The following is a 15,009-nucleotide window of genomic DNA, read 5'->3' as shown; positions in this document are numbered from 1 at the left end:
ATTAATATACAAGGCTTTTACTTTGTTGAGTTTCTTGTCAATGCAAAGTCAAGGAGGCCAGAACAGGTCAAGCGCAAACAATACTCTTAAAGACTGAGACTAGGCAAGAAAAATGGTCTTCTCAAATATCATGCTCTTAGAATTTTTTTTTTTTCACCAGGATCATCCTTGATTAAATTGTGGCCATAAACTGAAAAAAAGTTGGGTTGAGAACATGCAAAATTGATGTGCAAAAACAACCAATTTGAAAGTAACAGTTCAGGCTGTAAGAAATGATGATGTGCATTATTAACAAACTGACATTTAATGGACAACCCGATTGACGAGCCAAAGACGAGTTCAACACAACTTTAAGTCCAAGATTTTTTTTTTACAACCTTATAACACACAAATGCTCTAAGCAGCAGGATTTTAAACCCTAAATGTGAGTCTTTTATAAATGAATCTCAAGGTTAGAAGTATTGTGTTGGTTGTTGGTGCCATGGGAATCATTTTGATCTTGATGTTACATAAAATACAATCCTTTAACTTCATACTTTTATCAAAGTCATCTTATCTGCATGAATGATCAAACTCTCACACTCTGTGTGACATTACAGAGGCAAGTTTATATAACCTTGTGTAATCTGATCCAGATTTATCAGGCAATAAAAACCAATTTCATCCGTCCATCTTGTCATCCTCTGACAGCTCAACATATTACAACTCATTTTACACCAGCAATTATTGTCTCCTGAAGCATCTGTTACACCCCACTGTCATGTAGCCTTTGTCCCCGTCTTATCACGTCCATAAAAAGGACTCACAGGTGAATCATAGTCACATCCAGCCAGTCACTCTGGGAACAGGTAAGTCATCAGCACACAGAAGTTTCAGTGGCCTACATTTTACAGGAAAATATATTTAGTATGTGCAGCATTATTTGCTGCAGTAAAGCCCATAGAATTGGTTGCAGTTTATGAAGAATATAATGCAATCTTTTAAAAGTTTATAATACTCAATATTTTTTGTAGTTGCAGCTGTAAGGAAAAGACTCAGCTAACACAACATGGCTCGATTAACAATCTTGGCTGGTAAGTTACCATCTTTCAGTTGATCATTCAGGCAAAGGCAGTGATCTTATGAACAAAAAATAAAAGACAATTAAATATATGAAATGTCTTCTTTTTTAGGGCTGTCCCTTTTGATGTGTCTCCAGATGGGTATGCTTTCATTATTTATTTACTTTACATTTTTACATTTGCTTCTTCAAAAAAATACACATCTTTCCTCTACCTGTAGAAGGAAGCATCAGTCTACTGCTATCTCACCTCACACCACTGAACTAGATAATGTTACAGCTGAGCTGAGGAGGACGACATCTCATGTTGTCATGAGCATCGGCATCTTGTCCACAAGTAGCTGCACATGTCCTGCTCTGTGAGATAGCTGGCAGGTGTAGTTTGTTAGTAAGAAAATACTTTCCTACTTCCATTATATTGGAGAGAAGACATCTCTGTGGCCGATATCTCCAACACTCGGCAACCCACACCAAAACAATCTAAATTTATAAGTAGAACTACAAGTCAGCGGAAAAATCTGTCAATTTTGGTGTGGACTTACCCTTTAACCACCCGGCCCCATAGAAACTTGATTCTAATCATTTCTCCTCTCTCCAAAAGTGTCCGCTACAAAACTGGTGTGCTACTTCACCAACTGGTCCCAGTATAGACCAGGTGCTGGCAAATATCTCCCTGCCAATGTGGACCCCAATCTCTGCACGCACCTGATCTACGCCTTTTCAATAATCAACCCTTCTAACGAGCTGTCGCCATATGAGTGGAATGATGACGTTCTCTATAAATCCTTCAATGAACTCAAGAATAGGTGAGTTATTCCTGCATGCAGTATTGATCTATCTTTAGTCATATCTACCATTATTTCACAACTAATGACATTGACAGTCAAGCTGAAGTTGGTTAAAGGATGTCATTCAGTTTTCCATACAAGGAGATTGTAAAAACTGTGAGATTAACTGCTGTAGAGGAATGTTAACTAAGAAGAAAGGAAAACAGTTTGCAGAAAATACACAAAACATCGCACAAAAGAAGAAACAGAAGGGGGAAAGTAGGGGGGAAAGTGTAGTGGTAAACTGTATGCAGTTTTATCGTTAAACAGATACATGAAGTGAAAGAAAAGAACATTTTGATTGGTATTTTGAATGCAGGTATTTACTTGTAATGGAATATTATTATTTGGTGGCACTTCTTCTTCTACACTAATTCTAGTTCTACACTAATTCATCTTTAATTCACGTTTTTGCACAAATCCTGCACAGAAACCCTCGGCTGAAGACTCTTTTGGCTGTAGGTGGATGGAACTTTGGAACCACACAGTGAGTCAACACCAAGGCTTCAACATCAACAGATCCCGAGGCTGTATCTTAATAAGAACATTATCAACTGTGTCTTGTTTAACATGTTTACAGATTCACCACCATGGTTTCATCCCCCGCCAACCGCCAGAGATTTATCCAGTCTTCCATCAAATTCTTAAGACTGCACGGATTTGATGGGCTAGACCTGGACTGGGAGTATCCTGGAGCACGAGGAAGTCCACCAGAGGACAAGAAGAGGTTCACAGTGCTGTGCCAGGTCCGTATGTAAAATCTACACATCCCCTCTTAAGCAGCATTGACAGAATCCTACTGTATGCCACACCAACACTGAGATAACACAGTAATGTGGCTTTGAATATTCTCACATTATACACATGATTATCCTAATTCCTTCTACATTCAGGAATTACTTGCCGCTTTTGAAAAAGAAGCAGCTGAGACCGGAAAACCACGATTGCTGCTCACAGCTGCAGTGGCTGCTGGGAAGGGAAACATTGACAATGGATATGAGATTGCCGATGTCTCAAAGTGAGTCATTTAGCTTTAAAGCTGCAAATATAAATGCTTTTTTTATATGCTTTTTTTGTATAATCAGGGCCATAATCACAAATTTGATTTTTTTTAAAACACCTTCTAGTTTTTTAATTTGGGAGCAGGACGTAGCTCCTCTTTAACATTTTCAACATTTCAAATTGACTTTTTCACAAAGGGGGGTCTGGAAACCCTCAAAGAAGAGTGAAGTCTGTGTTTTTTTTCCAGAAGGGTTAAAGCTAAACTGACCATTTTAAAACATTGGAAACAAAAATCTAGCAACAGGGGTTCTAAAAGTTCTAAAATGACTGAGTGCCATTTTAGAGAGCCAGCATATACACGAGGGCTGTACACGAAAAGTGTCCGTACTATGACGTGATTACGACTTTTTTACATTTACATTTAAAATTAGATTTTTAATGACATAGTATGTAGTATGATTTTATATGATGCAATCCTTTTTTATGAAACAATAATACTTTTCCAAAAATTTCTGTAATAGTGAAGTAACAGCAATTTGTTAAGTATATTTATGATTAATATAAATTGGCTATGCTTTTTTGGATGGCAGTGCATGTTTGCCTGTAAATAGAATAGCAGTAAAAATATATATATGTGGGTTGGGTGGTCTTAAGACTTAAGAGAATTTGTCCCCTCCAATATATATTATAACTATAATGAACCATTATAATGTTTCTCTAACAGGTTCTTAGACTTTATAAATGTCATGACCTATGACTTCCATGGAGCATGGGATCCATTCACTGGTCACAACAGCCCTCTGTACCGCAGCTCTTTCGATCAGGGTGACCTCATCTACTTCAATACGGTGGGTTAAATTCTCTACATAGTTCATTTATCATGCTCAGTGTCTAAGAGGCTAAATGCCTCACATTTTTTGGTTTTTAATTTTGTTATTTTTTATTTTCTTCTGACAGGACTTTGCTATGAAATACTGGAGGGACCAAGGAGCTCCTCTTGAAAAGCTCATACTTGGTTTTGCTACGTATGGCCGCACATTTCGCACAACATCATCAGCGAATGGTGTTGGAGCACCAGCCAGCGGAGCAGCCTCTGCTGGGCCCTACAGCCGTGAAGCTGGGTTTTGGTCTTACTACGAGGTTAGATAAAACTTGAGAGCAAAAAAGGAGGCATACTATAAAACAAAACAAAGTGAACTTAGATTGTATTAATAAAAGCCCAAAATGAATAGAGAGTTTCAAACTCAGACTTCACAAAATGTTTAAGTTTTTTTTTTCCCTTTCTACAGATTTGCACTTTCCTTCAAGGAGCCAGTCTCCACTGGACTGATGAACAAATGGTGCCCTATGCCATTAAAGGAAATGAGTGGGTTGGGTTCGATAACAGGCAGAGCTTTGAGATTAAGGTAATAATTAACATCTTATCCTTCTTATCTATGTTTATGGGTATTATTTACACAAGATAACACAAGCTTATCACTATCACTACTTGCCAGCTATCCGTTGTTTTTCTAAATTAGTACCTGCTGTAGATATGACTGATCACAATGGGTATGTTTACATGCACACTAATATTCCACTATTATTACAAATATGACAATATTCTGAATTTAATACAGATCATGTAAACAGTATATTCTGTTTAGATATTCCCAATTGGCCCTTTTTCGGAATGTAGCATTTTCTGTTTAAGACATGTGGGATATGCCAATATAAATCAGGTTAAGGGAGCATTATTTGGACATGTTACAGCGCATTTGGAATATGTCTCTCAGCTGAAGTTTTTACCACTGTTTGCGACACACGGCATTTTGCCTGTTTGCAGTCAGCTCTGTGTCCTACACTCAAAACCAAATAGACAACAGTTTGCAAGGCTGGGGTAGAGATGCAAGTCCAAAAGAAAAGCCTGCAATTTTGGTTGGAAGGAGAAACACAACTAGTTTTAACCGTGATGACAGACCTGGATATCAACAGGTTTTTGGGTATGGGCATATGTTCTAATACCAACATTTTCAAGACAGAGGTTAAAGGAATGAAGACAGGAAGAGTGTGTCCAAACATCCAAACAAGTCTGCCATTGGTGGAAAACTATTGGCACATGTAACAGCAATTCCAACTTTCATGTGATAAGCAACATGGCAAGGCACATTAATTGAAGTATGCAACTTTGGACTGGAATCTTTTTTGAAGAGGTTGTGACGTTGTGTTGCATTTTTGCTTTGTCAGAATTTGTCATTAAAAAAAAAAAAAAAGCAGAGCGAACAATCACAAACAAATACAGGGGGCACAAACATTTTCATCACCAAGGTGGCTGTTTGCATTATGCACGACTGAGAGTCAACGTATTCTCAGACTGGACCAACGAGAGCAGAGCTGGGTCACACTATCACATACAGGAAAGAAAACATCCATTGTATGAAAAAAAAAATAATTGACATGTAAAAAAAAATCATTATGTTGTTAGATTAGGATTTATTTGAAAATGCCTCACAGAGATCTGTTTTAGTTTATTGTGTATTTTGTTAGATTAATTCTGGCATTAGGCCATGACAGACCATTCAGGGGCCAAAAGTGCACAGGCAAACATAGCATTAGCACAGCAACAATTTCACCTTCAACTGGATTTGGAACTAAGATATTTTTCTATCTGGATGCAAACTTCTCCCAAATAGGTTTTGATTCAACTAACAGATCTGACTTTTGCACTCTATGAATAAAAACCTTTTTTTAAATTTCATTCACCTTGAGAAAGTGTAATAAACATGTTACACTTAACACTTGGTTGTATGTAATAAAACAACAAAACTTGTATTTTAAACTGCAGCACTCTCTATAACTGACACTCCATAGGCGCAGTATCTGAAAGATAACAAATTTGGAGGAGCCTTCATCTGGTCTCTAGATCTGGATGATTTTTCTGGACAGTTCTGTGGACAGGGAAACTACCCCCTCATTAGTTATCTGCGCTCTCTTCTGGATTCAGGTAAACAGAGATCAGACCTCACCACTGCACACCACTGTAAACGTTTCATTATCTCCTCTTAAAGGTTCTGTATGTTACTCTAGATAAAGATTAATGATTGTTCAGTCTCATTTCCAGGTCGTTAAATACTGACACTTTGGGTTGGCCAAACCACCAACCAAAAGCATTGGTATTTGATGACCTGGAAATTATTCTAAACAATCAACTATTTTTCTCCAGAGTGACATACAAGCTTCAAACAAGTAAAACCTCCCAGAATCTCTTGAATTAAATCTTACTTTTATTTTACTAGATTTGCCACCTCCACCTCCTGTAACCACACATGCACCAGAGATTACTACGAGCAATCCCGGCTCAGCCACCTACACGACTGCAACTCAGACAACTACTCCTACAACTACTGATGCCAAAACTACCACCACAAGTGTTATTTCTGGAAGTGGTTTCTGTGCCGGGAAGGTAGACGGCCTCTACCTGAATGATAAGAACCGTAACTCCTTTTATCAGTGTTTCCATGGAAACACGTACCTCCAGCAATGTCCACCTAATCTTGTTTTCAATGAAAGATGCAACTGCTGCGACTGGCCTTAAATAAATGTATTATTCTTAAATCAAAATAGCATTTTGATTGTGTTTGTTTGATTGTGTTTTTTTTATGTTTCATTTAATTTGAATAATTTCACTTGTATGATCTACTAGATAACTAAAATGTGATAATTACATGAATCAGAAAAGGGTGACTTCACAAAAACAAGACAAGACTGTGTAACACAACACTCAACTTTATGCTTATGCTCTTCAGGTTGTGTAGAAAACAAGATTTTGTTCCCATTTTGGTATATTTTCTACTGTACAATAAAGTTAATGTTACCTACTACACTGGCTAAACTGTCTTGGCTGCAGTTTGTAGGACGAGTATTTTCTTTCTGGCAGGACACTAACATGAACATACACTGAAATTGAGTGGTCAGTCTGAAGTCCAAAGAAGCACAAATTCTTGTCAGTCACATGAGCTCAATGCCAATAAAAAATGACAAAGACCAAACACAGGATGAAGAATGCTGGAAGTATTTAAAGAAAATGTAGTATTGATGCCAATCAAAGTGCAAGATGCATGATTGATTTAACTGTCAAAATTTCTCCTGAGAAATTATCAGCACCGCAGTCACACTGTATTGATTACAAGGGTCACTCACAGGTTGTTTTCTTTTACCAGCTTCTGTTATTTGACTGACCCGGATGACGCAGCAGCTCAGTGGTCTAACTTTGGGAAGTACGATTTGTCCCTAGTTAATGATTACCCTGATTGGTGTATTTTTTTATCAGCTAAAGAAAGCTATTCGGTGCTCTATTTTTCACATAACAGGAGCTAATCCAAGCACAACCAACATGAGCAAGTTAATCCTAATTGCAGGTAAGACACAAAAAAGCAGGAAATTTTCACAAAATCTGTTTATCCAAAGATTTAACTAAATCTGTGATTTTGAAGGTCTCTGCCTTTCCCTTGGCAGTTTCGGTGAGTTCACGAATCCATAATTATTCCTGAACAATCTTAGTAGAAGCTGAACAAATTCTAAATGTTTAAATGTCTAGTCATCGAAGATTAATGAAAACGATTTCTGCTCTCCCATGTTTAGTCTCATCCTTCAGACTGGTGTGTTATTTCACTAACTGGTCCCAATACCGACCTGGCAGCGGGAAGTTTATGCCGATAAATATAAATCCAGACCTGTGCACCCACCTCATCTATACCTTTTCTGTCATAAACGAGGCAAATGAGTTGGCCACCTTAGAATGGAATGATGATGAACTCTATAAATCCTTTAATGGACTCAAACAGCGGTCAGTCCAGAGTAATTAAGCATCATCTCTGCAAACTGTTACGCAAAATAATAATTTTGGCCAACCTAATTTATATATTCCCACAGGAATCCAAATCTTAAAACACTGCTGGCAGTTGGAGGCTGGAACTTTGGATCACAAAAGTGAGATATTTAGCATAAATCAATAAAAAAAAAAAATCAATGCACTTTGTCTTCTTGAGAGTACTTTTGTTTCCCCATATGCAACCCAGATTCACTACAATGGTGTCAACACAAACCAGCCGAAATACATTCATCCAGTCTTCTATCAAACTACTGAGAAAGTACAGTTTTGATGGACTTGATCTGGACTGGGAATACCCTGCTGCAAGAGGAAGTCCTCTGGAGGACAAACAGAGATTCACATTGTTATGCAAGGTGAGATCATAAAATACTGTTTGGATGTTCAGTAATGTTTAAAAGAAACCACAAAGTGACTTTCTCATGATTCTATGGTGTACAGGAGCTCTTAGAGGCCTATCAGGCTGAGGGAACAGCAACTGGCCAGCCCAGATTACTGATTTCTGCAGCTGTAGCTTCTGGGAAAGGAACTGTTGATGCTGGTTATGAAATCACAGAGATGGCAAAGTAAACTACAACTTTACTCCTCTACATTATCACTATGATTAGCTGTCATCATGTTTTGGTGAATTTGATCTCACATGAATTTCATTAGGTACCTGGACTTTATTAATGTGATGACATATGACTTTCATGGCACCTGGGAGAGTGTGACAGGACATCACAGCCCCTTATACAACGGATCCCACGACACCGGGGACCATGTTTACTTGAGTACTGTGAGTAAAGGGATTATGATGTAAAGTCTACTCTCTCTCTGCTAATGCCAACTCTCTCTTTCTGTTTCCTTCTCATTAAATGTATTTCAATCCACAAGTTACCATGCACATTTTCAAACTGTGCCTGAAACCCCAAATATTGCAGAAGAGTTTTATGCTTGGCCTATGTAGAAAAGTTAGGCTTCCATTAATGTGAAAAAATGCAATGGAAAAACAGATTTAGAGGGATTAGGTGGCATCTAGTGGTGAACTGCAGATTACAACCTACTAAAACTTATCCAAGAATTCCTACAGTGTTCATTGCTCAGATTGTGGGGTTTTTTTTGTTTTTTGGGAGAAAACAAAACAAACAGAACAGTTGACAGAAACCACTAAAAACGTTTAATACAGCAGTTTCATGCTATCAATAAGTGTCAGCTGATGCTGTTTGGCATCTCAGACACAGGCCATTAACCCAGCACCTGCTAATGTGTGCTTACCTTTTTCTGATTCAGACACTCAAGAAGTTTACTGAATTATCCGCAGGTTTCTTCTCCTCTCCAAATAAAATGGACCACGCGATTTCAGCTGGTAAAAACACAGAATAAAGAAGTTTCATGTTATAGTTTCATGTTATAATTCAGGCACTGTTCATTGCAGTTGGTCCACTAACTATGGTGGCTGACATGAAGATGTGATAACGCAAAAAGGTCAATGTCATCAAAATGCAAATGGCCCTATCTAGAGCCAGTGTCTGGTTTGTGTGTTCTTGGGTTAGTGTAGAAACATGGAGGTGAAACATGGTGATCTCTATAAATGAAGACCTTGTTTTAGGTAACAAAAACCCAACCATTATTATTTTCAGAAACTGTGTTGTCTTCTTCTCAAAAGATTTAATGGTGATTGGAAAAAAAAAGGAAAAGCACCACTAACTGTTTCTCTCAATAAGCCCAACTCCTAATATTAACAAAAATAGGACAAATGAAATCCACACGAAACTGCATTTTCTCTTCCTAATACTCGGAATTTTGGTTAAATATGCACATTTTGAAGGGAAACTGATGCTTTTTATTCACATTTCAGGATTTTGCCATGAGATATTGGCGAGACAAGGGGACACCTGTGGAAAAGCTTAATATGGGCTTTGCTACATACGGAAGAACTTTTCGACTGTCCTCTCAATCCAGTGAGGTTGGAGCAGCAACCAGTGGTCCAGCTGCTGCTGGTACTTTTACGAGGGAGGCTGGCTTCTGGTCTTATTACGAGGTGAAACTGACAGCAACTCATTGCATTTAACTTTGCTTTGTTAGCAACTCTATGTTAGTGATTTAAATAAAAAGTTACTTATTATGAGTAAGACTTTGATACATTAGATTAAAATTTGAAATTTAACCCTCTTTTCAGATTTGCACATTTCGTCAAGGTGCCTCTGTTCAGTTAATTGAGGAACAAAAAGTTCCATATGCTGTCAAAGGAAATGAGTGGGTTGGATATGACAACAAAGAAAGTTTTGAGACTAAGGTAATTATGTGTTCCTATAAAACCATTGGTCTTTTACTTTTGCCAGAAACCAGAAGTTAAATACATCACTTAAGTGTATACATTTATGCTGAAGTGTTTCCATCATTATTTATTCAGGTGCGTTACCTAAAGGATAACAGATTTGGGGGAGCTTTCGTCTGGGCTCTGGATCTGGATGACTTTAACGGACAGTTCTGTGGACAGGGAAACTACCCCCTCATCAGCTATCTCCGCACTCTTTTAGACCCAAGTAAGTAGAAATTATAAATTGCAAGTTCAAATATTTTGTTTAATTATCCACACTGCAGGAGCAACCAGGGTTCCTACAGCTTAAGGTAAATAACATAAAACATTTTTTGGGCCAGTGAAAAAGACACATCTGGTTAGAATTGGGAAATACTTGGCATTTAATGGTGATTTTTATCACAGATTTTGTGTTATGCATTGTATGTAGGATTATTCCACTGCTTTAATAACCATAATGAAGAATTGAGGGTTCTGGTAAATTATAGAAAAATAAAATATAAAATAGACTAATTATTTTGAGATTTTACAATACATCATCAGAAAAAAACAATTCATAAAATTCTACTTTCTGTCTGATTTTTTTGACTTTTAAAGAACTGATTTAATACACTTTAATACCAATTAAGCCCTTATTTTTAGATTAATGAATTCAATGCCATTTAAAACTTTTTAAGTGTACCAGGCAACCCTGGTAGCATTAATTTAATGGCAATTGTGAATACTTAAAATGTATTATTTCTACAGATCTTCCTCCCTTGCCCACTATTGGAACCATCCCAACTATAGTCAATCCACCTACGCACAAAGATCAGCCTCTCGCCACACCTCGTCCCAGACCAACAATCACAACTTCATCCAATATCGCAGACAACTTCTGTACTACAAAAACTGGTGGGCTTTATGCCAAACCTGATGCCCCAGGTTCCTTTTACAGTTGTGCCAACGGCATCACCTGGATCCTAAACTGCACGTCTAATTTGGTCTTCCAAGAAAGCTGCAAATGCTGCAACTGGCCCTAAAAGTTTGCAATAAATTTTTGTTACACAAGCTCTGATATCCATATTAAAAATGAGTGCTTTTTCTGCTTAGTTTATAAATTGAAATGTAGTTGAAGTGGGAAGATACATTTTTTTTAAGTGAAACTGATTCTTAAAAATCCATTTTTTTCTCTTTTAAAACAACTAAATAAATCTTGTCTGATGCAATTAAAACACAATTATTTCCTTTACAAAGTGGTGTAATGTACCTACACTTTTTATACAGTTTTTTATTTTATTTTTGCTTTTACTTCACTACATTTTCTAAATAAAATGTGTACTTTTACTCCAATACATTTTCCCTGAGCAGTTCCCTAATACAAATAGGGAGGTAAAGATGCATGCATCTTAAGAACTTATATCATCATAAAATTACATTTGATACTCAAGTACAGAAAATATAAGATACTTTAAGACTTTACTCAAGTAGTTTTCTAATATGTGGCTTTAACTGCTTTCCAAAGTCATTTACTGATGAGAGAAATCTCTGCTTTTACTCAAGTATAGCTTTCAAGTACTTCCTTCACCGCTGCCTTTATACTGCAAAATCAAATGTATTTCCCTAGGCCCTAGGCCATGGCGTAGTTCACCTGAGGTTTAATATGGTTGTGGAACCAGTGGCCTTAAAACTATTCAAACAATGTTTTCCAAATGAGATGCACCAATTATGTAAATGTCACAGCTCATTGCAATTAATGACTATGGTGTTAAGTACTGTTCTGACTTCATAAGAATGTTGGCTGAGAGTACTCAGGCTCAGTTGTTATTTCAGTCACCTTCACATGTTTTCCCTAACAAAACAGGAACAACAATGAGTTTGTGAAATGCAATTGGTCTGACGTCCGTAATGCCTGTATAATTTGATGACAAAGTTGGGATGTGTCAACATAACTATGATTTGCATAAGCAGAAGAGAAAATGCTGTAAATCACAACTCATTAAAGAGTTCCTGAATCACACCCAGTGATCACAATGTCCTAAACTGTGATTGATGAGAATACATGAATGCTTTGTCATCAGCCCTGCTGCACCTGCTGCACCTGCCTAAACCTGTAACATGTGTGTGCAGAAAATGTAACGCCCTTTTAGGTATGTCAATAATAGAGGCTGATAGATAGATAGATAGATAGATAGATAGATAGATAGATAGATAGATAGATAGATAGATAGATACATATATAGATAAATGTTTTTGAAACATTTTTTGTTTAAGGTGTTTTCTTGGGAAAAACACCACACAAATTTAACATTTGATCATGAAGATAATATCAGTAACTTATTTTTACTATTAGTAGTATGTGTGTAAACATTTGTTGTGACAACTGATACCCACAACTGATAGACAGGCTGTAACCAAACTGGACAGCTGCACCAAATGGGTAAAGTAGGGGACTGAAAAATGATACAGAACTTCCAAAAACTGCAAATCACTTCTTCAAAGTCATCTGTTTAAAAGAACCTTTAATTAATTTTAGCACACTGTTCATTTTAAATGTCTTATTTTATTACCATAATCATTATCATCTTACACTGCCATTAGGTCTTGTGTTCTTTTTATTTTATTTTTACTGTCTAATTTTATATGCCTCAGTGCAATTTTTTAGGCAGTGAGCTGCCAATTTTGCTTCTCTGCTTCATAGATGGATGCATGTTTTGGTCCCTTGTCATCTACAGCTGTGTAATCTGGCATGCCTAACATCATATCATGTCACTGATAAATATATATTTTTTGATTTTGTCAGTCTTTTGGTAACTGGCCAAGAACTTTTAACAGTGTGATGATATGAGGAGTTGTTCTTTGTTTTCCTTTGTATAGTTCAGTGTAGCTAATATTAATGTGGACTTGGCTGAATAAATGGATATAGTGTCTTTTTATGGAAACCTAGTGGTTACGTTTATCATTTGCTGTAGCCAGAGCCATAGACTTTAGACCTGGACTGGAGTTTCAGAAGAGAGAACTGGAGACTTGTGACTAAGTGCTCTGAAACTTGACCTATTTAAGACTTGGCTCACACAATATGTCACTTGACCTAAATTCCAACACATTCAAAATTAGCGGGTGTGTTTGTTAATTATGGTCTACCACAAGGAATTATTATATTTTTTATTGTGTCAATGTATTATCTTAGCAACCTGAGAAAGGTAAGGTGGACTTGTTCATTGAAATGTTGTACGAAAATCATTTCAATGTTTCAGGTGTTCAGATGCTGATCCTACTCATTTGGAACAGTATTCCTCTGTTTATAATACTCCTGTTGCTCCTGTATACATTTTAGAGGATGGCCAGAATACTATACATCCTGCATATATTATATTAAAAAAAATAATAGAATGAAGTGTGAAATGTGAACATGGTGGTATCCAACTGCTTTGAACATTGTAACATAAATGTACTGGAAGGGCACTCTGAGAGTACAGACCACTGACAAGGCCAGGTACCCCACTGAGTGTCAACAAAAGTAAAAAAAATATTTGTTAATCTGCCACATGATTCAGATCCAGACCATACACTCTTCAACCAATGTTAAAAAAAGGCAAGTAGTTGTTCTGCTGAAAAACAAACACACCAGCAAAACAAAACAAACCATGACCTTATTAGCAGAGGCTTGGCTAGTTAACTGCCACCCCCATTCAGCTAATTATCCAATATAAGAAACGGGACAGGCAGAAATACATCAGCCATAAGTCACCAGTCAAAGTAAAGAGAGTATGTGCTTCTTCCAGCATCATCTTTGTAAGTATCCCTTCTACTCTCATTTTAACAAACAAAATTTTAAGTAATTTCATTTTGCTGTTGCAATGCACAGATTTTGAGGAGCAGGTGTGAACCATAAGGTGCTGTAAAGACTTGTATTACGATTAACAACTATAACTATAACTCTTTATCCAATGTTATTGATTATAAGTGTACAGTAACAACCCTGTTTAGTAAGATTGGATCTCATCTGACCAGATCTTTTATTGGATAAATTACCCAGATACAGTCATCTGACTCAATACTGATTCACAATGCAGCATTTGGCTATGGCTGTCTGGGTGGCTACTGAGTGCTTTGTCCTTTTCACTCCTGAACTTGTGACTTTTTTTCTGATTCATTAATGTCTGTTTTGTGATTACATCAGTTTGTTTTTGTTTTTTTATTGAGTGGTGTAATAAAATATTCTCATCTGTTCTTCAATAATTCCAGCTGCTGCTTGATCATAAATTTAATCTTTACCCTGTACCCTGATAAAGGTAAGTTAAAATATCCTGCTTGTACTTAAAAGGGTGCAAAATATTTCTGATTGCGTTTTGGTTTGACAATGTGATACACTGTGTGAAACAATTTTCCTGCCATCCTTACCCTGTTTTCAAATTAGCATGGCTGAAGTGGATATTAAATCCATGCTACATAAAAATCATCTTGCTATGCAACTTTTTTTTTCAAACAATACAAATGATATGCATGAACATGTGGTGGTATAAAGCCAGATCACAATGTAACTGTTCAATGGCTGTTGCCTAAATGCAAAAACACACAGGCTGTGTGCAATATGCCTAAAATAATTGTTCTAATTCTTTAAGTTAACCCACAAATTGGCAGCAGCCTGGGGTCTATGTGGCATTAATGAACATGCCAAAGAATATAAAACTGACCTACTTTCTAAAGACAATGCTAATCGTTAAAACAGCAATATGTGCAGTTTTCCAGACTTGAAATACATTTTTGTGGCAAGAGTGTAATAATATGATACAATGATATTTTTCCAATTATCATTATTACAAAAAAAGTCCAGTGAACTTTTTCGTTGATAATTGAACTATTGAAGTAAACGCTTCTATTTGTGCTGATCCACAGTGACAACATGTGCAAGCTCACTGTAACTGCAGGTAAGGCACGCTGGACTAGTGGATGTTTCTTAACACTGGTG

General features: G+C 36.8%; 4 protein-coding genes across 5 annotated transcripts in view; 3 read left to right on the top strand and 1 right to left on the bottom strand.

Moving 5' to 3' along the window:
* Window positions 1-15,009, bottom strand: part of pm20d1.2 (peptidase M20 domain containing 1, tandem duplicate 2) — a 139,707-nt gene that overhangs the window by 58,594 nt on the left and 66,104 nt on the right. For both annotated transcript variants that reach the window (XR_015777438.1, XR_015777439.1), the window contains one exon: window positions 9,014-9,101. The gene's annotated coding sequence lies outside the window, so the exon portion shown is untranslated. The remainder of the gene's footprint in view (window positions 1-9,013; window positions 9,102-15,009) is intronic.
* LOC148188683 (acidic mammalian chitinase-like) lies at window positions 762-6,751 on the top strand. Its single transcript, XM_088081940.1, has 12 exons — window positions 762-848; window positions 1,014-1,073; window positions 1,173-1,202; window positions 1,662-1,866; window positions 2,318-2,374; window positions 2,468-2,633; window positions 2,781-2,905; window positions 3,614-3,737; window positions 3,847-4,029; window positions 4,179-4,295; window positions 5,740-5,872; window positions 6,165-6,751. The coding sequence occupies exons 2-12, from the start codon at window positions 1,049-1,051 to the stop codon at window positions 6,461-6,463; spliced, it is 1,464 nt and encodes a 487-aa protein (XP_087938066.1). The 5' UTR covers window positions 762-848; window positions 1,014-1,048; the 3' UTR covers window positions 6,464-6,751.
* LOC121946480 (acidic mammalian chitinase-like) lies at window positions 7,151-11,115 on the top strand. Its single transcript, XM_042491050.2, has 11 exons — window positions 7,151-7,286; window positions 7,362-7,388; window positions 7,510-7,714; window positions 7,801-7,857; window positions 7,947-8,112; window positions 8,198-8,322; window positions 8,411-8,534; window positions 9,597-9,779; window positions 9,918-10,034; window positions 10,152-10,284; window positions 10,806-11,115. Exons 1-11 carry the CDS (start codon window positions 7,166-7,168, stop codon window positions 11,078-11,080), a joined length of 1,533 nt encoding a protein of 510 aa, XP_042346984.2. The 5' UTR covers window positions 7,151-7,165; the 3' UTR covers window positions 11,081-11,115.
* The window catches only part of LOC121947404 (uncharacterized), a 51,630-nt gene continuing 49,744 nt past the window's right edge, over window positions 13,124-15,009 (top strand). The window contains exon 1 of the mRNA XM_088081464.1: window positions 13,124-14,968. Within this exon, the coding sequence (XP_087937590.1) occupies window positions 14,944-14,968 (25 nt within the window). The 5' untranslated portion in view covers window positions 13,124-14,943. The remainder of the gene's footprint in view (window positions 14,969-15,009) is intronic.

The sequence above is a fragment of the Plectropomus leopardus genome, chromosome 9, assembly GCF_026936395.1.
Source record: "Plectropomus leopardus strain MGB_pleo_1.0 chromosome 9, ASM2693639v1, whole genome shotgun sequence".
Classification (NCBI taxonomy): Eukaryota; Metazoa; Chordata; class Actinopteri; order Perciformes; family Serranidae; genus Plectropomus; species Plectropomus leopardus.
Note: the sequence above shows the minus strand (reverse complement) of the source record. Positions and strands in the feature narration are given on the sequence as shown.